Source organism: Bos grunniens, chromosome 3 (genome assembly GCF_055505025.1).
Source record: "Bos grunniens cultivar Pamir isolate PY7600 chromosome 3, Bosgru_T2T1.0, whole genome shotgun sequence".
Classification (NCBI taxonomy): Eukaryota; Metazoa; Chordata; class Mammalia; order Artiodactyla; family Bovidae; genus Bos; species Bos grunniens.
The window spans coordinates 96,375,447-96,401,045 of NC_141167.1; the positions used below are offsets into that span (position 1 = coordinate 96,375,447).

Consider the following 25,599-nt stretch of genomic DNA (forward strand, 5'->3'; position numbering starts at 1 on the left):
ACTCTTTGCGACTCCATGGACTGTAGCCCACCAGGCTCCTCCATCCATGGGATTTTCCAAGCAAGAGTACTGGAGTGGGTTGCCATTTTCTTCTCCAGGGGATCTCCCCAACCCAGGGACTGAACTCTGATCTCCCGAATTGCAGGCAGGTGCTTTACCGTCTGAGCCATCAGGGAAGGAAAAAAGGCTTCCAAATTAATGAGGTACTTAACCTGCCTGAGCTTCACTTTCATCATTTTCTCCTTATCTCCTGGCAAGTTTTTGAGAAGATTAGGCTAGTTAACAGATACTAAACACCCAGCACACAAAGCTTGGTACAAATTAAGTGTTCGATGGACAGTAACTACTATTACCATACATAAAGGGGGTTTACTGGCAGTCTTAGATACAAGAATTGGATGAGGTTGTCTTTATGATTCCTTCTCCAGTATCCTTCCAATCATGGTAGGCATGTAGTATAACATGTTGGAGAGGCTCCAAACCCACTCAAGCAAAAGCAATGATGGCCACTCTTTATCACTCGAACCTTGCTTTATTATTGTGGCTGCTCCTCCACTAATATCTGTGCCCTGGAATCCTTGATTGGATTCCTGCCTTGCCCAGCAGTTCTCCCACTGACCAAGGTCCTAACCAGCACCCCAATCCTCACACATGTGCATTTCATGCTGATGGATCCCAGGGTCCTCAGCTTTGGGTACCACTCTTCCCCAGTGACTACCTGCCTCCTCCTCGACTTCTGACTACTTGCTACACAGGCTTGGCCAGCTGCCTGGGCCGCGGGGTGGGAGAGAGCTGGGGGCACGAATTGCATGTCTTTGCTTGAGTTGTGCTTTGTTTTGAAAACAGAACTTCAGGTTTCTGACGTGAGAAGCAGACATATTTTCACCCCAGGAGCACTGACCTTCTGCTCCTCAGTTAGCAGCTTGGCCTACCTTCTCTGCTGGACTGCTCTGGCCTCCAAAACGCGGAGGCTCGGAGTTGATAACCCATCTGACTGTTTTTCCCCATCCTAACAAAATTCTTGCAGTTGTAACTCTTCATAACTCTTTATAAACATTTCTAGTATTGTGATTTCTCCTCATTTTCCCTTCTTTGGGTGAGAAATGCCTCCAAAGCTCACATTTTGGCACCAGAATCCCTAGATTGTTTTTATAGTCCCAGCGTAGCACTTCTTTGTTACAGCTCAATATTCCTAAATTTTGTTCCAAGTCATTATTTTACATTTATAAAGATCGGGTTGTATTAATTGGTTCCAGCTTTCAAAATGTTCCATCAGAGGTTATTTTCTGCTATTTTGATAGTGGTTTCTAAACCCTAAAGTGCCAAGGCCCTGATGTGGGCCGTGTTCTCTAAGCATCCCTAAAGGACTGATGTGGGACAGAAAAGATACGCAGACCCTGGGCCTCTCTGTGCTCTTTGAAGACTATACTGGCCATAATAGCTTCAAAGAATTTCAACAAGTTCCTAAGACATGACCTTCGCTTTCCGAAAACCACGTTGGCCAGGCTTGTCTTAATCAAGCTGTGCTTTTCTAAGCATCCTTTTACTTGATCTCCTGCAGCAGTTTTTAATACTTTCCCTACAAGTGAAGTTAAACTAACTGGCCTGTAATTTCCTGGTGTGTCCCTAAGCTCTATGAAATAACGGCATTAGGTTGGCTACCTTCCAATTCTTCCTGAATTTTTTAGTTTTGTTTTAAAACACAGGATTGAAAAGGCCAGAGAATGCTTCCTGTCTCGCTTTCCCTTCGTTCCTTCCATGACATACTGCTCTCTCTGTTCCCAGTAGATCTGCCATTTTAATAACTTCAAACCTCTTAAATGTGTTCACATATTATTTGTTCCTATCTCTGAAGCATGAGTTTTCCATTTTTCATTTTGACAAGGGCCACCCCCCAAAACAAGGGCTTACAATTCTATCGAATAGACTTAATTGGAGGCACTGTTTAAGGAATGAGTTTCACATTAGGAATCTGGAAAAGTGTGGAAACTAGATAATAATTAAGCCTCTGTCCTTACTTGTGAGTTATTATGAATACATGTTGGGGAAAAATTTGAGAAATATGTCTACACACCCAGGAGTAGGGATCAAAAAATGGAACTATTACCTCTGGGGGTTCTAATCCAATGTACTAGAAAAGTGTCTTTAAAAATGTGGTGAAACTAATTAGATCTGAAGATATAAAAATTTGCATCCTATACTTGTTTAAACTGCATTTGGTTGATAACTCATATCTAATACAAAAGTCTTTCCACATTTAATGATCTCCCAAAATTATTTCCTAATGGAGAAGCCCATCTTAATATACTTTGAAAAAAGGTTTTGTTTTTTACTGATGGGGTAAAGAGGAAAATTAATAATTATTTCTATTTGTAAAATTGCAATGTATTATATGAAGTTTAGGATTGTCCATGTTTGTTATTGTATAGAATTGACTATTCTTTGAAGTGAGCCATAAATGAGGATATAAAAACCTTTATTCTTTATGCATGACTTTGTTTCAACAGACTGTTGGGATTTTGTTTGTATAGTGACCCGATTTGTCTTTTCTGAATAAGTCAGAGACAGGCACATAAACCACAGTCTGTGTGTGGACAGAGTCTCGCTTCCCATAGTGAGGTACAGTAATCACCATTGTGAAATAAGAACTACGGAGCGCAATATAAAACTTTTAAGACAGCTGACTCTGATTTCAGATAAGTTGGGTAAATGATCCCTTTGCCCAGTTGGTACTTTTTTCTTTCTAATTTATCAAAGCCACAATGTCAAAGTCTGAAAATTTTACATCTAAGAGTTTCAGAAAAACATCTATTTCTGCTTTATTGACTATGCCAAAGCCTTTGACTGTATGGATCACAATAACCTGTGGAAAATTCTGAAGGAGATGGGAATACCAGACAACCTGATCTGCCTCTTTAGTTACCTGTATGCAGGTCAGGAAGCAATAGTTAGAACTGGACATGGAACCACAGACTGGTTCCAAATAGGAAAAGGAGTATGTCAAGGCTGTATATTGTCACCCTGCTTATTTAACTTCTATGCAGAGTACATCATGAGAAATGCTGGGCTGGAGGAAGCACAAGCTGGAATCAAGATTTCCGGAAGAAATATCAATAACCTCAGATATGCAGGGATATGCAGGGAGAAGGCAATAGCAATGGCAACCTAGTACTCTTGCCTGGAAAATCCCATGGATGGAGGAGCCTGGTGGGCTGCAGTCCATGGGGTCACGAAGAGTGGACATGACTAAGCAACTTCACTTTCACTTTTCACTTTCATGCATTGGAGAAGGAAATGGCAACCCACTCCAGTGTTCTTGCCTGGAGAATCCCAGGGATGATGGAGCCTGGTGGGCTGCCATCTATGAGGTCGCACAGAGTCGGACACAATTGAAGCGACTTAGCAGCAGCAGCAGCAGATATGCAGATGACACCACCCTTATGGCAGAAAGTGAAGAAGAACTAAAGAGCCTCTTGATGAAAGTGAAAGAAGAGAGTGCAAAAGTTGGCTTAAAGCTGAATGAACATTCAGAAAACTAAGATCATGGCATCTGGCCCCATCACTTCATGGCAAATAGATGGGGAAACAGTGGAAACAGTGGCTGACTTTATTTTTGGGGGGCTGTAAAATCACTGCAGATGGTGATTGCAGCCATGAAGTTAAAAGATGCTTACTCCTTGGAAGTAAAGTTATGACCAACCTAGATAGCATATTAAAAAGCAGAGACATTTCCTTGTCCACAAAGGTCCATCCAGTCAAGGCTATGCTTTTTCCAGTAGTCATGTATGGATGTGAGAGTTGGACTATAAAGAAAGCTGAGCACCGAAGAATTGATGCTTTTGAACTGTGGTGTTTGAGAAGACTCTTGAGAGTCCCTTGGACTGCAAGGAGATCCAACCAGTCCATCCTAAAGGAGATCAGTCCTGGGTGTTCATTGGAAGGAGTGATGTTGAAGCTGAAACTCCAATACTTTGGCCACCTGATGCAAAGAGCTGACTCATTTGAAAAGACCCTGATGCTGGGAAAGATTGGGGGCAGGAGGAGAAGGGGACGACAGAGGATGAGGTGGTTGGAGGGTATCACTGACTCAATGGGTGTGAGTCTGAGTGAACTCCAGGAGTTGGTGATGGACAGGGAGGCCTGGTGTGCTGCGGTTCATGGGGTCGCAAAGAGTTGGGCACGACTGAGTGACTGAACTGAACTGGACTGAACTTATAAATGCTCAGATACCTTAGTCACAAATGGGAGAATTTTTGCATGTATCATACACACAGAGCTTTCTCATAGATAACATTTCAGTTGGCTTTGAATGTCCATCAATATTTTCCTTTTGGTTTTTGTCAGAACTGAGTATACTGGCCAATGAACAGGTCAGATTCTCTCTGCGGACCATGAATGAGTGAGTGAGTGAAAGTCACTAAGTCGTGCCCGACTCTTTGCAACCCCATGGACTCTAGCCTGCCAGGCTCCTCTGTCCATGGAATTCTCCAAGCAAGAATACTGGAGTGGGTAGCCATTCCCTTCTCCAGGGGATCTTCCCAACAAGGGATTGAACCTGGGTCTCTTGCATTGCAGGCAGATTGTTGACCATCTGAGCCACCAGGGAAGTCCATTATGTGGACCATGAAGCAACACAAAAATATTTGTGCACATTTAGAGAATAAACTTAAACGCAGGCATGAATATTAAAGCATAGATTTTTCCCCAGTGTTTTAGATGGTTTCACATAAAATTCCACCTTTAGGATTTTAAAGTTGTAATTAAGCTATGTACAGGTACATACACATACACATTCCTAATTTGTACACATGGCACCATGTAAGGACAAATTTAGTACATGTGCAGTCTGTCTTCTCTTCCCTTCCTGTTCCTTTGCTTGAGCTGTTTGTTCCCTTTACATAGAATGTCCCCACATTTGAAAGTCAGGACCTATCTCTACCCAAGGGTGGGCAGCTTTGATCCCAGTGAAAGAAGACTGGGTATGTGGCAAAGTGCAAAAATCTGAGGCTATGTATTTAACTATGGTAAATTCATCAAATCCAATTTCCTCAAATTTTCTAATTTCTAAAATTCCTACCTTCTTTATGCTTCCATTGCCCTCTATGTAAAATGGGGATATATATGTACGTATATATACAGCATATAATTTTAATTGTAGTATGGGTCAATTGGGAAAACATATTTAGAAGATGAAAACTGTCAGCTCCACTTCCTTTCCAATGCCACCTTCTCTGCAAGGCTCCTCTAGCTCTCACCACCTAGGCTAACCTAACCTCATCTTCTGTGAAATGCCCAGAATACTCCATTTCTCCTTCATAGACTTCACTGACAATTTTCTGCATTGTGTCATACAATTTAACAAACATATACTGAATACCTACTCTGTATCAGGCATGTCTATTTTCTTTTTTTCCCCCTAACTAATCCTTAAACTTCTTGAGGTTAGGATCTGTATACTATTCATATTCCACTCCTTCCACTGTCTAGATAGTCTGACACCTAGTGCTTGAAGAAGAATGTATTTATTGTTTGGCATTTAGTAACACTGGCTACTAAAAATGCAAGAAATGTCTGTATATCCGTTCTCAAATGTGTACACATCTTCATATAGAATTACATGGTGGAAATTATATGCAGTGCCAGTATTTGGGATCATAACCATTTTCATCCTCATGATGAAATACTACCACTACTACTAGAATGATGAAGTGATAGCTAACATTCCTGAGACCATATACAAAGGGGCAAATTCTCTTTCCATTCCCACATGGGTCTTTGGAGTAGTTCCTTCCAGAGCAAAACCAGTTTCCCAAAGAGAAGGCGAAAGAACACGTGGACTGCTGTCTCTGTGGAATCACATTAGCAGAAACCTAAGCATGTTTTCAAAGAATGATAATTTATAAATAAAGACTATCTCACAAACACAGTATGGTGGCTAGATGAAATTCTCAAGTTTCAGGGGGAAATTACATAATTTCAAAACGAGGCTGTGTGTACATAGCACCGAGCCATCCAAATGAAAGCTTGAGCAAATCACTGTGGAATGCGGTCTTTGCTGGCCCAGACATTTCAAGTCGTTATTGGAAATATGTAATGTGGTTCTGACACTCTTTTACTACTCATGGATCAACTGCATTAGAGTGAAGTTTCACTTGAATGCTCTGCTCCTAATCGACCGCAGTTTGGGAAACCAGAAAGCCAAATAGGTTAGAATTGTGTTTAAAGTAAGAATGAAGAGGCTCTGACTTAAGGCTGATGAGAGTATCCTACAAATAGAAGTCAGGGTCAGTGTATAGCCTTTATATTATCTATTTTGAGCTCTCCCTCCTCCAAAGTAGAGATTTAAAAGGAGACAGAACTCTATGAATTTCCCATGTAACAGAAGCAATTTTGTTGGATTATCTTTTCTTCCTTTGAGAAGAAAAATACAAGACTTCCTAAACAGGCTCTTGAGGAATTCACCTGCGGCCACTGTCCCAGTTGCTACCGACCATGAAAGGTTTTAAGCAGAAGTAGAGCTAAGAGCGGGCTGTCTGCATGCCTGGAAGGTCCAGTGGTCCTCAAAGAGTTTGGCTTCTGGGCCTCTTTCATGGCCACCACTCCTAACTGCCTTGAGACTCTCAGTACGCACTGGTTGTAGCATTTCACTTCTCTTGGGAAGAGGGGCCAAAACAGGTCCTGAGTGTGGAGGGACTGAGGTTGGAGATGTGCTCTCTTTCCCAGGTGTGCATGCTGGCCTTGGCTGATACTACCCAGGAGCCCGCATTGGATCCACTTTTGCTACAGTGACTACATTAATGTAGGTCTGGTGCATTCCAGGTCCATCTCTGTGGTGCGCATCCTGCCTTCCCTTCTCTTCTGAAACCATTCAGAAGAGCGTCTGTGAGCCGGTGTGGGAAGCTTGTTGCCCAAATGCTCCCCTGGAAGAATGTGGGGGAGCCAGATGTGAGATGGACCTCCTCTGAGTGAAGGCTCCTCAGAGTCATAGCACAGATTGGAGATGAATGGCTTTCTAATTGAACTCTGGGTCTGTAACATCGGGCTATCCCACATCCAAGTCAAGATGCCTGTCCACATCAGATGTAAAAACTGGCCCGTTATCATCCCTGATTTTCTTTGAGCATCTTTGAAGAAGAAAGAGTCCTTTGGGTGGAAGGGGGAGGGGGGGCTAATTGATCCCAGGCCTGAGAATTGGATGTGGATTTCTATGGCTACTTCAGAAGAAAACTTCCAATATTTTAAATCCAGGTATCACATAATGTTTCAACTTGGGCACACACATGTGGGACATCCTAACAAAAGATAGAAGGCATGTTCTCTGACCTTAACAGTGTAGAACGAGTTTTCCATGACAGCAGGGGTAGCGCAGCAAGAGTTAATGCTACAAAACCCACAGTATTGGCAGTCGTAAATAAATCCAGGGGAGCCCATTCAGATAGTACTCAGGCAACACTACAGAGCCTATTATGAAACCATCCAAGAACCGAGACACATAAAAACTTTTATTAGTCATCACTGAAATAAAGTGCAAACAAGTTTGTTTTGAAAGATCCCAAAATCTTTATGCTTTTGGTCTGCAGAGTCATAAAAATAGTGCCTGACAAATTTTAAGCGATATTCTAATTAATTGTTGGATTTTTATAGTTTCTTGTAAGATGGATATTAACAAGGCAGGGTAAGAGGAAAGCCCCTGTACTGAGCCTGAGTTCTAAGTCCTTTGCACAAACCCACTGGCCAGCCAGGCCAGATTTTTGCATCTGCTAGAAGCGGAATGGATCATTAATCTGAAGATTATTGTTATTTTCACACTGATTAAAGTAGAATGTGAAGTGTACACAAAGTTCACAAATGGATGGAAAATTATTCCAGTTGTTTCTCTGTCATGTGCAGGAAGCACTTTCTGGGGCATTTTTACACTGTTTCTTTGATGAAACTAACACTTTGTAATACACCGATAACACGACCCCCTTTAATACCATCACACACTCAGTAATTACCATAAAAAAGTATGACCCAACACTTTCATATATACACATTTCTGATTTATAGTCTTCAATTGGACACAGTGATAGTGTAGACAATGTGGGACAACTTTTTTCCTAAAAGGGGATTTTGTTAAAAGGGAAATAGATTTTTTTACATGCCCATCATTAGTAACAAACAGCCCCAACAATGAGAGGGGATTTACTATCAAAAAATGAATTAATTTTTTAAAAAAAAGTGACTATAAAATTATTACTTCAATTCTTGTTTTTTAAAAAATTACAAAAGTCTCTTCAATCAATACATTTACCTACCTCATAATATAAGGGAGCATTATTACCACCTACAGGTTTCTTTGCCTTTTTAGATGTACTTCCAAAAAGTGCACTTGATCCATTGACCTGTAAGAAAATTCATTCATAAGGAAAAAGAAGGGCTTACTTAAAGAATACTTAGATAGATGTTCCTTTCAAGTACCTAGATGACTTGAGGGATTGGGGAAGAGATAGCCATCAGTTAGTTCAAATATTTATAGCCACTTTGGTAAGCCATTAGTAATCGTATGAGGACGTGCCATCTGACAGAACTTCTCTGCGTTATCGTTCTCCTCCAACCTCTGACAGCTAGGATTCTTTGGAGGCTTCGTTTTTCCAGTTAGTTATGGCCTTCCTTGGAACATTAGTTTAGTCTTTTATTGCTATTGAGACCTTTATTAAATAATTCCTCACAAAACCTAGCATGTGGAGCCTAGTATGACCTCAGACATTTTTGTTGAATGAATGGATGCTGAAAGGGCAGCATTCACGAACAAAAAACAACCCCTTCCAGATTAGATCTTTCCAAATTTATTCTAGCTAAGTGTTTCAGCAAAGCCATGCACCCAAACTTACCAAACCGCCCAAGAATGTGTTAGTTTTATTGATTTCATTACTTTATTATTTTAAGAATGACGTCTCCAACGGGCGTCGGGGTGAGAAGGGACAGGTACCTGCTGGAAGATGTCTTGCCAGGAGACAATACTGAAGAGTCTGCGCTGAGGGACTTGGACAGCGAGGGTGAGAGCACGAATGAGAACCTCGTCCTCGATCCGGTTTCCAACGACAAAAGCGATGGAGCCCTTCCAGTCGTTCTGTGACAAAATCAGAAGGAATCAGGTTCTAAGTACTCCTGGCGAGGTAATTTTGTGTCAGAGGCTTCCACTGACAAACAGGGTAACAGTCCTAGAAACCTTACTTTAAAGACAGGCTGACCTTATGGTGTATGTGGGTTTTTGATTCAAGCAGCCACAAGGCGGCAGTATTGTGCCAAATTTCATGCAACTTGCCCAAAAAGCAATTTCCCTGAGAAACGAGACCTATAGTTTAAGGAAGACAGTTTTTAATTTTTTAAATGACACATTTTCACTATAATGCTGTGCAATAATACTTTGGTATTAGAAAGCAATAGTTCATCTGTATGTTACATATGTGTATGAATGTACAATTTCCAATGCAGGAATCTTTGTTTTGTTCCCTGATACATCTTAAGACTCTAAACACTGCTAGGAAAATAGGAGGAGCTTGATAAATATTTTTTGATTGTTTGGTAATATTGAGTGAGTTGCCAAATAGGCTTTTTTTACATGAGGTAAAATTCAATCCCAGAGTTTTTGATATAAAATATTTTTCACTATTCACCATCCATGGATCTAGTTTTTGTAAAGCACCTAACTAGAACACATATTCTCCTCCTAATGTAAACACAACACTCTCATTGCTAATTCATATGCGAGTTCTTTTCACTCTCAAGAAATAGGCTGCAGTTTTAAACTTGAACATGAAATGTTTCATCAAATAAAAAAATAAGTTACTAAAAAACAATATATTTATTCAGTAATCCCTTTCTATTATAATTTTGTTGGGAAGAAGCAATTCTCTGGAGGAAAGGAGGAATGGAATTGACTGACTTTCCCATGATGCGGTGCTGCTGCTAAGTTGCATCAGTTGTGGCTGACTCTGTGCGACCCCATAGGTGGCAGCCGACCAGGCTCCCCCATCCCTGGGATTCTCCAGGCAAGAACACTGGAGTGGGTTGCGATTGCCTTCTCCAATGCATGCAAGTGAGAAGTGAAAGTGAAGTCACTCAGTCGTGTCCGACTCTTCGCGACCCCATGGACTGCAGCCTACCAGGCTCCTCTGTCCATGGGATTTTCCAGGCAAGAGTACTGGAGTGGGTTGCCATTGCCTTCTCTAGGAAAGCCAAACTCATGCAAATCAGGTCTATTGCTTTTGAACACTCACTGCCTTGGGGAGATGGACCAAGCAAACGTGATACATTCATCAGGAAAGGGAGACAATAATAAGGGAGGACACCCTGGCCCTGCGACCTCTTTAGACCTCAGTTTCTCCATTTATAAAATAAGGGGGTTGGACAGAGGCATATGTAAGATTTCCTCTAGCTCCATTCCAGAGATCTGATAAAAATAGAGTAAAATTCACCCTTGGTCAATTCCAGAATATTGTCTAAGAAGATCTGGAAAGATTTTACAGAAATTTAATGAAACACATACTTTTCCATGGTTCTCTGGGTTTCTGTCCAATTCATGCGTCAAGGTAATGATAAGAACTAGAGTACAGATGGGAGAAAAGACAAATTCTTCTTTACCATCAAAGAGTGACTATTGTTAAATGTCTCTTACTTCTCTGCATGGAAACTCACTAACCCTAACCACATAACAAAACCCACACAATTTTCAGTGTTGTCACCAAAACAAATAACACACATAAAAGCATAAAAATGTCTGTTTAATCTACAAAGTGTGTATTTGTGTTTGTGTACATGTACAAGCATGCATGTAGGTGCGGCTCTGCGTTTCCTTCTGTTAAACTGGATTTAAAATCTTTTTTTGTTGACTAATTCACCATAGGAAGACTGAGCATCTGTTTTTCAAATAGCCTGAGTCTGAAAAGCAAGTGTGATATTTATAACTGGAAAAAAATTCCATAATCACCAAACGACCTTTCTCCACATTGGATGACTTTTCTTTCCTCTCGTCTGCTCCCTCAGTCAAAACTGCAATGACAATCATCATTAAAGAAGAAAAATCTTTCCTTCCTTAGGAAAGTAGATGAAGTTCCTGAACAGGCAATGCCTTGATGTTCCTATGAGTTATAGTTTCTACACTGAAGATTTTAATGGCTACATTTACCCGCTTATCCCACACCCTCTTACAGATTTCCTAGCCAATTTTCAAAAGCTAATGGTGACGAGAAATGGCTGCCTCTCAGCTCTTTGGGGACAATTCACAAAGAGGGCATCGTAATCCACCATCTACCCATTAGTGTCTGGCATTCGAGACAGGTGTTGACTATTTCAGATTGGAAAAAGAAAAAAAAAAGGTGAGGGAAAGAGGAGGAGGTAGGAGGTAACAATTATTGAAATCTGCCATGTGTCAGGCATATGTTATCTCATTGAATCCTTAAGTAATCCCTTTAAATAGGGGCACTAATACTTTATAGATGGAAAAACAGAGGCCCAACGAAGTTAAACAGCTTGTTTCAAGGTCATTTTGGCAGAACTTTATGGAGACCACATACATGGCTCACAATTTTGTGATTATTTCAGAACAGTTTTGAGAGCAAGCCTTTAGGTTCAGAGCGCCTTTCCATAATCCTTAAATTGCACCTAATGGCTATTTTGGCCACAGTATACCTAATAGAGGATGATTTATATCACATGTTCAAGTATATAGAGGTTTCAAAATAGATGATGTATTAAAACTTTAAAATGTCTAAGATTACTTTTTTTTTTTATCAAAGACTATTTTACAAAGGCTAAAAGAGTTTGAGGAAATTTTCCCAAGCTTGTCTCTCTCTCAAAGCCCATTGTTCTTGTTGCTTTGCACTGTAGGAGTGCATCTTGACACAAAATCTTTTCCTCTGATTATTGGCGAGGTGCTGAGACTCCTGGGGTCCCAGTGGTCACCCTGTGACAGACTGCCTGCACTAGAGCAGGAGGAGATTTGTTCACGTTCAGAATTCTCTACAAGGTCCGTTGGGAGCTAGGCCAAGTGTCTCCATTGGAAGGGGTCTCAAGAGTTCAGTTGAGGTCTACTTTCTGCACTCTCAAGCCCACCAAACACCTACTCTAAAAATTGAGTCTATTTGGCAAAATAGGACCGACCAAGGACTTTGTTGGAATCATGGATTGGTGTCTGATTACCTCACCAGAACCCAGGGAAGCATGAAATGGACTGATCAGAGAGTAATAACACAAAGATTGCCTGCCCAGAAGGATGCTCTCACTGGCATTCTGCACTAGGGGGCAGCGAGATGCCAGGAAACACACAATACTCTCATTACAGAGAGCAATCATTTCCAACTGTGTCTAATTAGGGAGACTCGTTAACTAAGTGATGGTTGGCAAATATAATTTTTGAACTTCTTTCTTAGTATTTCAGGATAATGGTAGATTTCAAATCTCTCCAATCTGGCTGCAGTATTAAAAACAGGAAATTAATTTGGAAAAAAAATTAAACCCAATTTAAATTTGGCAAAATACTGTTAAAATGCACCCTTCCACTGGTATCCCACCCTAACACGCAACTAAGCATAGTCCTTAAATTTGAGTTCACAGGGCAGCAAGCGAAGTGAGCACAGAGAAAACGAGTGTTGACCAGAGAGGACAAATGAAAGTGCAACACACCGAACCTGATTCATCACACTCCTGAGTCCTGCAGGGCTCCTACCTGTGTGCGAATTTGATTAAGACCGTTCAAGAAGCTTGGGTGTAATTAGCAGCATGAGCCTAGAGAAAGAAACCATTGACCATCTTCAGAAAACTACACTAGATGTATCCAACCGTGAAGGAAGAGGGCTCCAGTCTGGCACATCTCAAACACCTTAGGAAATAAAATCAGCTTTCTATTGCCGGCAGACGTCTACTGAACATGCTTACTGCCAAGTCTTGCCCTCGAGTAGTTACTGATAAAGTCATTCCCAGGATGGAATGAAGTCACAAATGGACACAACCCATTACCTTCTATTTACTCTATCAGCCTCACCTAATTTGAAGCCTGGCAGGAGGGTGCCCTAACCCAAACACATGCCCGACTCCTACGGCAAGAAAGTACTCAAGTAAATGCAGAGAATCTGGCTGCTCGCATAAACCCACTGTCCCAGAGACACACGGTAGATTCATAACAAATTTTCTTTCATACATTGAAAATTCTCCAACTTTTACTTAGGCATTCCTATATTCTAATATAATTACCAAAACCCTTTCAAATGTAAGTGAAAAGTAGTACAGTGTAGGGCACTTAATTCAATATGCTGTCATGAACCATAATGGAAATGAATATGTAGAAAGAATATATGTGTGTATATATATATATATAAATATATATACATATATGTAAAACTGAATCACTTTGCTGTATAGAAGAAAGTAACACAGCATTATAAATCAAATACACGTCAATAAAATAAATGGAAAAAAATAAGTGAAAAGTAGCTTTTCCATGATGAGAGTGAGAGTTCTTCCTTCTGTTAGCACAATTAATTGGCTGGTACAGGGAATACAAGGGCAAATATGCATGTGCTCTCTTCTGCGTCCTTTGCTAGTGTCAGGGGATCTGCTGCCCTGGATGATCGGGGTGAGATTCCCTCAGTCCTCTACCCAGAACTGATTGGAACCTGTGGAGCTCTATGAAGCAAAAAGCCCTATAAAGCCCCAAATAAAATCAATGCAACATTGAAAAAGTCAGGTTTTTGTTGAGAGTTATCTAACACTGTGCAGATATGCAAACCTGTACTTTATGTCAATACTCTGCTGAAAGGATAACCTTTTTGTTAAGTAGATTTACTGCCTAATGGACAGGGATTTGTGAATGTCTTTTTCATACAGCGTTTTTCCTTCAAAAGGAGTCTTGGATCTCCATCAGCAAAGGAGTGTTAGTATGGGCTGTTGGCCAGAAGAAGAAATATTTTTATTACATTGAACTGGCTGCTATAATCGTATTTGTTAAAAGGGTATCCTAACTGTAAAATGAGTTGGAAATATAAGTTAAAAATTGGGTACACATTGCTATGTAACAAACAAGAACAATACAAAGGACCGGGATGCAGTCTGACTGTCTTTACTAAATAAGTTCGCTTCCCTGGTGTCTCAGATGGTAAAGAATCTGCCTGCAATGCGGGAAACCTGGGTTCGATCCCTGGGTTGGGAAGATCCCCTGGAGGAGGGCAGGGCAACCCATTCCAGTAATCTTGCCTGGAGAATCCCCACGGACAGAGGTGCCTGGTGGGCTACAGTCCATGGGGTCGCAAAGAGTTGGACACCACTGAGTGGCTAAGTACAGCACAGCACATGGATGCTTCTTTAATTATAGGTTTCTCACAATTTATTATAAAGGCTACAGTTTGGCATCTCATCACCATGCTGTTATAAGTGTTCCTTATTTAGGAATTATTTCACAGAACTGTCACATTTTCTCAAGGAGACTGTAAGCCCTTTAGATTGGAAACATTGTTTTATGTGCTTTTGGAGCTCATAGTGCCCAGCAGTGAATGTAAAACAGAGCAGGGCTCTCTCTGTGTAAATATCTGTTAATCAACAGAGAAGATGCTTAGAAAGAAATCTGACCCCGGGAATCATAAAGCCCTAGAATGTCAGGGCTGAGCAGGACCTACAGTCCCTAGCCTTGAAGTCCTTTGGGAGGAAAACAGACTGGATCTGATCTAACATGGTTCATATCAGGGGTCAGTAACAAGGGTGTGGGAAGCCAAACCCTGCTAAGCCATCCCCCTGCTAAGACCTGTTTCCTGGGAGTGACTTAGACCAGTAGGCAGACTGGCAGCTAGGGGAAGGAGGCAGCTCTTTCTGAGAGGAGGGAAAAGCCAGAGAATCACATACACGTACGTGCTGACTAAAAAACGACTCCTCCCACCTCTGTCCTTCTTCCTACTTTCTCCCATCTCCCATCAAAAAGGCCATTGGTGGGCAGTTCCCGCTTCCCTTTCACCTATTGCCTATGGGCTGCAAATTCTATGCTTCCTTTCTCTTTTAAGATGCCTTTGACATTCTTAGGGGCTTGATTTTAGGGTGGAAGGTATCAGAGTAGGGTGGGGAGAGAAGAAACCACACATAAAATGGGTCATCTAAGTCCAGAATGTACACCTGATTCTTGTCTTCTACAGTAACACCACCCTCTCTGAACACACTCTGACTTCGTCCAGGAGTGTGGTCGTCATCATTGTTGTTCAGTCGCTCAGTTGTGTCCAACTCTCTGAGACCCCATGGACTGCAGCACACCAGGTTTTCCTGCCCTTCACCATCTCTGGACCCTTGCTCAAATTCACGTCTATTGAGTCAGTGATGCCATCCAACTATCCTGTCCTCTGTTGTCCCCTTGTCCTCCTGCCTCCAATCTTTCCCAGCATCAGGGTCTTTTCTAACAAATCAGCTTTGGCTGAATTTTCTGACTTCATCCAGGAGTGTGCTGAATCAGATTGCCCACCGCGCTTCCTGACTCTATTCAGTGAGGCTGTGTTGATAGCCTGAAATTTGCTGCGGTGGGAGCATTTACACTATGGCACTAGCAATGCTACGAATCAGAGCTTCCCTCCTGAAGAGCAGGTTATTAAATATTTAGCAGCACACTGTGGCCCCATCCCAGGAAGGTCTGTGGGTCTGAGACTGACTTAGAGCTGATCTTGACTTAAAAGGCCAAGGCTGTCGCTGAGAAAATACTGAAGGGCAAAGCAGATTTTCTCCATCCTCCCCCTTCCTGCCCCTAATACACATTGTGCAGCCATGTGCCATGTGAATTCATAATTAAATGTCTGTTGATGCTGGTTCAGTGGTGGCTGGGCCTTTAGCACTATCCTTCAAAATGGGCCTATAAAAAGCAGGTGACGAGGTAAGGACAGAGAGGCCACTGTGGTAGAAGCAGGGCCAACCCACTCCAAGGCTCTCCTTTCCTCTTGGCCATCTCAAGGGTTACTTCCTCACTCAGGACCCGAGCACTGTGGCTGTTGCTGTGGGAGGTCCCCACTACTCCCTGCCCACAGGTGATGAAGCTCCCTCATACTCTGGTGGCCCCTTGGAAAGGCATTGGTCATTGTGGCATAGTGATCTTTGAGCCTAGCCTCAGGATACAGAATGCCTGTTTTTGAAGCTCATTGAACAAGCTGTGCATCCTTGGGCAAGTTACTTAACTTCTCTGTGCCTCATGTATAAATAAGGGCAAATACAGTACCTTGCTGCTAAGTCACTTCAGTCATGTCTGACTCTATGCGACCCCATAGATGGCAGCCCACCAGGCTCCCCCGTCCCTGGGATTCTCCAGGCAAGAACACTGGAGTGGGTTGCCATTTCCTTCTCCATTTAACTCTAATCCCTGTCTTTTCAAAGCTGATGATGGGTTGACATCTCTGACAGATCTGCGCTTGGGATTGTTTTAAAGATTGAATGAGAAAATCTATAGAGAGCCTTTCTCGGCACAGCACTTAGCAATAATCAAAGCCATCATGATGGATATTATTTTGGGAGTTTTCCTTGCATTAGTCATTAGAACAAACATAGTTATCCCATACATGCTGTTTCAAGTGTGGAAAGCTTATGGGTGAACCAAGAAAAAAATCAAACAATATCAACAGCTGCCTCATGAGTGACAATTTGTAAAACAGTTTTCTTTTGATAACAATAAACTTGTTAATATATTTTAAAAATATTTTAGGTCTTTGGAAGAGATGGTAAAAAATCATGAACACAGTATATTTAAAACTCTACAGGTATAGAATTTTGGGAGCTGTGGGAGAGAATGTGAGTGTGAGGCAGGAGAAGGCTTTAAATCATTTTGTACTTGGCGCAGATCTGTCAGAGATGTCAACCCATCATCAGCTTTGAAAAGACAGGGATTAGAGTTAAATGGAGAAGGCAATGGCAACCCACTCCAGTACTCTTGCCTGGAAAATCCCATGGACAGAGGAGCCTGGTGGGCTGCAGTCCATGGGGTCGCTAAGAGTCGGACACGACTGAGCAACTTCCCTTTCACTTTTCACTTTCATGCATTGGAGAAGGAAATGGCAACCCACTCCAGGGTTCTTGCTGGAGAATCCCAGGGACGGGGGAGCCTGGTGGGCTGCCGTCTATGGGGTCGCACAGAGTCGGACACGACTGAAGTGACTTAGCAGCAGCAGCAGCAGAGTTAAATGAGTACAGAGGCTGACGGAGAACAGGATGAGTTCTGAAACAGCCATACACAGAAGACTGGGTACCAGGCTAGTTTTCATTAGAGATGGGGACCTGCTTACTTGAAGAACTTGGATCAAATGTTTGATATTTGCATTGCAAATACTCACCTGGTTAATCTTATGGATCCAGATCTGAAATACTGATATCAGGTAGGACTAGATCTTTAAAACAAAAGCAAAGTGAGCTTTTCTGGTAAGTGGCCTGAGCTGACCTCTAAAAATGGTGCGCTATTCACTTGACCCAGAAAACGCCACAAAATCATGCAAATCAAGGGTTCTTTGTGTTCACTTTAAGAACACTCATGAAGTCACCCAGGCCATTAAGGGCATGCATATCCAAAAAGCCACCAAGTATCTGAAAGATGTCACTTTAAAGAAACAACACGTGCTAGTCCATTGTTCGGTACTAGTGACTTTAGCAGCCGTCCGTTGTTACAAACGGTAGAGTTGGTAGGTGTGCACAGGCCGAACAGTGGGTCTGGATGGGAAGGGTTGGTGGCCCCAAAAAAGTGCCGAAGTTTTACTGCACATGCTCAAAAATGCAGAGACTAATGCTGGACTTTAGAGCATAGATGTAGATTCTCTGGTCATTGAGCAGGTCCAAGTGAAACAAAACCCCGCGGGTGCAGGATTTACAGACCTCCTGGTCGGATCAATTCCTCCATGAGCCCTCCTGGCCACATTGAGATTATCCTTACAGAAAAAGAACAGATTGTTCCTAAACCAGAAGAGGAGGTTGCACAGAAGTAAAAGATAGCTCAGAAGAAACTGAAGAAACAAAAACTTATGGCCTGGAAATAAATGCTGCAAAAAATAGATGCAAATAAAAGTTAAAAAAAGAAAAAAGCAAAGTGACTGAAGTTTAGTCTGGATAGAGACCCTTAGGGCAACCCTCTCTCTGGATAAGACCTGTTGCTGCTGTATTCTGGCTCCCCTGTGTCCTGATGGGTGAATTTCTAGAATTCCCCATCCATTCTCTTGGGTAGAATAAAAGTATCCACATCACTTCCTATTCAACTCAGAGTCTTAATAGTTGATTTTGCTAACTGGATAAATAAATATACCCCAACATTTTGGTAAAATTAAAAGAAAAAATTTTAAAGTATTTTCTTCTTTCCAAGCTACCTACAGTTTTCAAAGGAATCACAGTGACTCCTGGACTAACTCAAAGGGATGCCCTGCTGAGGAAGGTATTTTAGGCAATGGGCTGGGGCAGTGGAAAAGGCTTCGCTAGAATCATATCACCTAGATAACTTCCTCCTGTGCCCATGTGCCTGGCATATAGTAACATTCAATAAATGTTCCTGGAACTTAGCAGCCAAAACCACACACTAAAGAGAATTTTCACACATTCTTAATATGGGAATGCCAACTAAGTACGTGGCATTTTATCAGCTACACTTAGCACTTTGGAGGGAACCATGTCTCTGGATTAATGAGCATTTGAATGAAAGGAGGAGTATATTCTCTTGCAGTTTAGACAACACTACAATGCCTTATGGAGAAGGTGATGGCACCCCACTCCAGTACTCTTGCCTGGAAAATCCCATGGATGGAGGAGCCTGGTGGGCTGTAGTCCATGGGGTCACAAAGAGTTGGACATGACTGAAGTGACTTAGCAGCAGCAGCACAATGCCTTATATTCATTGATAAGAACTCAGCAGTCCAGAAACATCTTTTCTGTGTATGCACAGTACTTGTCTGGTGATCCTTGCTTCATGAATTAAATATGATCACTAATTAAAATTATTGAAGTTCTGGTGTAAATATGCAGAGCTTTGAGATGGTATCCAATTCCGCCTCTGTAGTTTCTCAGCCAAACGACCTTGGATCTATCTTTGTGACAGTTTTCTCATTTATAAAAACAGATCTAATAACACAAACTTCCAAAGATTGTTGTATATACACAATAAATAAATGTGTATATATATATATATATTACATATATACACATATATTATATATATATACAACTTACAAAATGCTTCATATATACTGAAGCATTTTGTAAGTTGTAAAATTCCATGTAAAATAAAATATTAATACCTGTAAAGAAAAAATTCAAAATTTCCTTAGAAAGTCCTGCAAAAATGGGTTAAATCAGGTAATCATGTCTTTAATTTTCAACTTGGATATGTCCTGAAGATCTTCTGACAGCCTCTGAGCTTAGGCTGTTTGATTGTTGCTCTTTTGTCTCTCTGGTTTCTTGGCCCATCCCAGCAATCTAGCACGTGAGTCTAATTCAGTTTTGCTCCATGCATCAGAGAGTTTTAAGACAGCTATTAAAACACCACATGGAAAAGCTTTGCAGGGAATTCTACTCCACACAGAAACCACAGAAACCACTACACACCTTAACTATCTCCCCGCCCCCCAGAGTTGGCTAAAATTACGGCTCCATTATGTTAGTACAAGCCAACCAGTTTTATTGCTTGGAGCAAAATCTGAGGTCCAAAATGAACTTCAGAGCATAAAAAGTAAGGCAAACCTCAAAAGGAAACAAGCTTCTTTGGGTTTTGAAACAAATATTACATATCAGAGGCATTCTTCTAACAGAGGAGACCAAGCAAAGCCAAGAGGCGTCCTGCTAATTGCTCCACAAATGTAAAATTGGAATCAGGGACTCACCCGAAAGAAAGATCTCTTTTCATCATCAGATATTAAAGGCTACAACCTTTCATCAGTTCCCTCCTCAGACATGAGACCCTTATGTGCCTTCCTTGAGTCCCTTCAGTGTTGAGTTACTATCTTCCACATTAAAAACTAAGATATGTGTGTGTGTGTGTATATATATATAATATTTATTTATTTACTTGGATGCCTTGGGTCTCATTTGTGCCACCCGGGCTCCTTTGCTGCACAGCGCATGGACTCTCTAGTTGTGGCACACAGGTTCGAGAGCATGTGGGCTTCAGTGGTTGCGGTGCTCAGAATTAGTTGCTCCACAGGATGCAGGATCTTAGTTCCCGAACCAGGGATCAAACATGTGCCCCTTGTATTGCAAGGCAGATTCTTAACCACTGAACCACCAGGGAAGTTCCTAAATATTAAGATATATTTTAAAGATGTATTTTCGAGACTCAATATGAGCTCATTAGTTACTCAGTTTTACTTTTTTGGCCTTGCTGTGTGGTCTGTGAAAATCTTAATCTCCTGACCAGGGATCGAACCCATGCCCCCCGGATTGGGAGTGCAGAGTCTTAACCACTGGATCACCAGGGAAGTCCCAGTTACTCTACTTTAGCCCTTTCCTTCTGTTTTCTTTTTCCATTTTCCTTTCTCTAATTAAATGCCATTTATTCCCTAGGCATCAGACCTAATTCATGAACTTGTATGGATCTGGCACTAAGACTTCAAAATAAACAGCTGATGCTCTTTCTAATGAGATATCCATGCCCCACATTTGCTTCTTGGTTAGGGTTATCTCACTTATTTGTTCACTACAAAGTCACTAATACAGCTTAATTTCTATGTCCCTCTTGAGTGAGTGCAGAACATCTAAGGATGCGTCTGATTATCACAAGGATATAAGACTGTCCTGATTACCAGCCCTCTATCCTATTTGACCCCAAATTCAAGAAAGTGTCCAAGAAATGTCAGTGTTGTGGTAATCAAATTTCATTCCCTGTATGATCTCTGATACCTAGAAGCAGAACAAAAATTCTCTGACGACCTGATCTGATTTTTAAGCCTAAAACTGTGATCTTCAGATTATGTTATGGGAAGAAGGGGTGTGCATGGATGATCCTGGCTGAGATCAGATCTTCTAGTGCCTGAGTTTTTGTTATGTGAGGAGGGAATGTTGCATCTATCTGAACACTGGGGGTGTCAGGAAAACTGTAAGAGTGCATCTTGAGCAAGAGGTGTGGCAAACAATCTGTGTCCTGACTCAATTCAACAAAAAAATAGGCAGAGTCCTCCTCAACAAGCGTTTGTTAAATTGGTATGGTTAAATGTCCTTTATGTGGGACTGCCTTTGTGGCTCAGATGGTAAAGAATCCGCCTGTAATGCAGGAGACCTGGATTCGATCCCCGGGTCAAGAAGATCGCCTAAAGCAGGGAATGGCTCCCCACACTTCGGTATTCTTGCTTGGAGAATTCCATGGACAAAGGAGCCTGGCTGCCTACAGACCACAGGTTGCAAAGAGTAGGACATGACTGAAGTGACCAACACGCTAAATGTAACAAGTTGTAAAGGATGCCCCCAAATGACCAAGGTATGAGTCTGAAAGTGAGCTAATAGTGCTTATACTTCAAAATAAGTTCCTTAAAAGGCCTTTTTCTGTGCAGACTGACCACCCAGTTGCTCTGTCAGGGGAGTTAGGGTGCGTTGCTCTCCAGAGCTGGTTCTTTGTAGCAATCCCAACTTTAATAGGAGAAGGCAATGGCACCCCACTCCAGTACTCTCGCCTGGAAAATCCCACGGATGGAGGAGCCTGGTAGGCTGCAGTTCATGGGGTTGCTAGAGTCGGACACAACTGAGCAACTTCACTTTCACTTTTCCTTTCATGCATTGGAAAAGGAAATGGCAACCCACTCCAGTGTTCTTGCCAGGAGAATCCTAGGGATGGGGGAGTCTGGTGGGCTTCTGTCTATAGGATAGCACAGAGTCGGACATGACTGAAGCAACTTAGCAGCAGTAGCAGCAGCAGCAACTTTAATGGCTGCCCAGGACCCAAGAGTTGTTCCAGGAAGGCAAGAGGTGATGGAGACCTGCTTCTGAGTGAGGAAACTGGGGTCAAACCTCCAATTCATGTTAAAAGTATCAATCGATATTAATACAGACTAGAGAGAGGACAGATTAGAGTGTGGGGGGTGTCTGAAGGAGTTCCTGAGATCTTTTTTCCTAGAACTCTTGTCATTTCCTTCAGATCTCCTCTCAACTCTCCCTGTTTGAGGGAAGGGTTTCTTGGGAGATGGTCAAGAAAGTGAGGGGGAGGAGAGTCAGGAGCGGAGGCATCACTGAACCCAGAAGGGGAGACAAACACTAGTATGTCATCAAAGGAAATTAGGTTACCAGTATCCTCAGCAAAAGTCATACTTTAGTAAAACTGCTTCCTGCCTAATCCTTCACTCCTGTAATCCTGTACGTCCTCATAACTCACCTATCTCCTTTACCATATGGATCTCACGTGGTTTAATGACCATGTGATAAAATAGAAGAAAGTTAATGCTCATGATAAATTTCAAGGCCTTACACCTGGTTATGGTTATTAATTTTCCCCTTACACAGGTACTTGGAGTCTATTTATTGGTTATATCAGGGCAATAATTCATTATAATTATTTCTTTCCTATTGATTTCCTAATATAGGCCTTACAATAGCTCTTTCAATAGTAAAATGAAAAGACCACTGGATTTAGTATCAGAAAACCTGATTATTAGTCCTGATTGCAACCACATGGTCTTGGAAAAACATTTATGTACTCAGAATCTAGACTTTCACAAAATAATACTTACAGTAAAGAGTCACTCATTCAATCACTGTTTACTGAGCAATTACAATGGACTTCCTGATAGCTCAGTTGGTAAAGAATCCACCTGCAATGCAGGAGACCCTGGTTCGATTCCTGGGTTGGGAAGATCCCCTGGAGAAGGGATAGGCTACCCATTCCAGTATTCTTGGGCTTCCCTTGTGGCTCAGCTGGTAAAGAATCCGCCTGCAATGCAGGAGACCTGGGTTTGATCCCTGGGTTGGGAAGATCCCCTGGAGAAGGGAAAAGCTACCCACTCCCGTATTCTGGCCTGGAGAATTCCATGGACTGTATAGTCTACGGGGTGGCAAAGAGTCGACTTTCATGACTGAGCGACTTTCACTTTCACTACGTGCCGAACAGTGAAGTAGGCATTAAGAATAGAATGCACTGGCATAAGGCATAATTACTCTCCTTAAAAAGCATTAGCCTGGGGAAGAAAATACACAATGACAGAGAAAAGAGATTATAGTTAAAAGTATTTCATAACAAAGAGCTATACAAAGTATCTGTTTCTTTTATGATATTATTTGCCCTAATTTATTCCCTAATAACATTTGCTATGTGGGTACCTATGCTACCCTGGAGATGGAGGATGCAAAGATTAATAAAATACAAGAAATTAAAGGAAAGGAACTAAGACTATATTTCTCAACATGGTGAGACTTCAAAACTAATTTTAAAAAAAGAGATAAATTGCATAATTGGCAAGCATAATATGAAACCATTTGTGTAAAATTTCAAAATCATACAGTAAAAGTATTATAGAATATTAATGGATACAGATAAATAGATACACAGGCTGAGGGGATGTTCATTCATGATAGTGTTTGCTTCTAGGAGGAGAGAGAAAGGAATGGAACAGGAGATGAAAATAAGGACAAAGTGTTTCTCCATTCTTTTCCCAGTGTTTATTTAAAAAAATAAAGAAAGACAAACTAGAAACCATCACGATGGTATAAATGTGCTTTTATATCACGCTGTGTGCTTTCTTGCACTTCAAAAAGTACTAGAAAGAAGTCTCTGCCTTCAAAAGACCCATAATCTAGTAAGGGAGGCAGGCATGTGAACAGTCATTATGTAAAATGATGTGGGTTCTATGATGCATCACATCCTCCCTGTGTCTTATCTCCCTGCCTCATGGGAAGCTGCCATTTGAAGAAATGGAAGGGATTCTTTGTCGGTGTCTCTTGCTCATTCACTTTCTATCTACACAGTGGCCCCACTTCCACCTCTTCAGAAGACCAAGGCTCTCCAAGTTTCTTCCCCTTTTCATATTTTTGTCTCAGATCTTCCTTCACCAGTCTTGAGGACTTGCTCCTTTTCTTGGGCTGAGAGAGAGATTCTGACCCTTTCTCTCCTGTACTACAGCAAATGACCCCCTTTCCTTTTACCTGTTTTCGAACTTGGTTCCTTCAATCCTCTTATCCCCCTTCAGTTTTCAATCCCTTCTTCCCAATTCCTCTCCCTCCCATTTCACAAATGCATAGCTATCTCCACCTAATCCCAGTCTTCCCACTAACTATTTTGTGGAATCCTATCCCAAGGCCACAGGTGCAAGGCCTCGCATCAAGGCCACAGAAGCGGAGCCCAGAAGAAAGGTCACCTTTAAAATTGTCTAAGCCCCATTGCAACCACTGCCAAAACCCCTTGATCCTTACCAGCCAGCTTCCTGACCCCAAATTAGGCAAAAATGCCCACCCCTGTACTCACCCTGTAGCACCCAACCAATCATTTAATGCTACCCTTCGGGCAGGAATTTTCTTTGTCTTGAGGCTATAAAAATTGGCTACTAGCCCACAAAAAATGTCAACTCTCCCTGGTTTTTCAAGAGGTCAGCCTGCTATGTTCGCAGCTTCCACGTTATCTCTGCTCTTTGTTCTTAATAAATTCACTCCTTTCTGTAATGCTCTGTGTCTGGAAATTCTTTTCCAACCTGCTTTAGGACTGCCATACACATTTTCCATATGATCTTCTTTTATTCAGAGTTAAATTTTCCCAAACATGGGACTTGAGGCCCACCTCCTGATAAGACATATGCCTCCCATCTTGCTCCCTCCTTCCTCCTTCTCTCATCACCACCACTACCATCACCACCACCAACTCTATTGAAATTGCATCCTTGAAGATCACCAGTGGTGTTCTCATCACCAAGTATGGTTGCCTGGCCCTGTTCTACCTAGATCTCCATAGGGAAGGATTCAAATGCCATTTTGTGTCCCTTTCTCTGACCTGATTCCCATGATACCACCCTGTCCTTACTCTGTCTTTCTACCTTTGGCTGTTGCTTCTCTGGCCACCAGGCTCTTTCTTTTCTTTCTGTCTCATAAATGAGGACCTCTAGATATTTCATAGAATTCTGTGCTCAAACGTCTGTGCTTCTCTCTGTTGGATATTCTAGCTTCTCCCATGGCATCCACTTCATCTCTCTACTGACAATCCCTGAGTCAATGTCTCCAAACATGGCCTGTGAACTACAGTCCATATTTTGGATTTTCTGATGAATTTCTACTTTGATGTTTTACAGTCATCTCAAACTCAGGATGTCTAAAAGCTGAGTTCTTTATGCCTCTTGTTGTTCTGTTAGTTGCTCAGTCATGTCCACCTCTTTGTGATCCCATGGACTGTAGCCTATAAGGCTTCCCTGTCCATGAAATTCTGCAGCCAAGAATACTGGAGTGGGCTGCCATTTCCTCCTCCGGGGGATCTTCCCACGCCAGGGATCAAACCCAGGTCTCCTGCATTGCAGGTGGATTCTTTACTGTGTGATCCACCACAGATAAAATTACTCCCTCTCCTGGCCCTTTCACAAACAATAAAAATCACCTAAGTTCAATTAGCTAAATTTGTCAGTTTCTGAGACTTGTCATTTTCCCCAGTCATCCTACTTCAAATCCTCCTCCATTCTC

The 25,599-nt window shown here is 41.8% G+C and overlaps 1 protein-coding gene across 7 annotated transcripts in view; it reads right to left on the reverse strand.

The window, feature by feature from the left end:
* Window positions 1-25,599, reverse strand: part of SPAG17 (sperm associated antigen 17) — a 283,690-nt gene that overhangs the window by 242,747 nt on the left and 15,344 nt on the right. For all 7 annotated transcript variants that reach the window (XR_015160805.1, XM_086392104.1, XM_086392103.1 and 4 more), the window contains exons 2-3: window positions 8,972-9,112; window positions 8,298-8,384 (exon numbers count right to left, since the gene is read on the reverse strand). Coding sequence is in view for 6 of the 7 variants with exons in the window: in XM_086392104.1 (XP_086248230.1) it covers window positions 8,298-8,384; window positions 8,972-9,112 (228 nt within the window). In the remaining variant the exon portion in view is untranslated. The remainder of the gene's footprint in view (window positions 1-8,297; window positions 8,385-8,971; window positions 9,113-25,599) is intronic.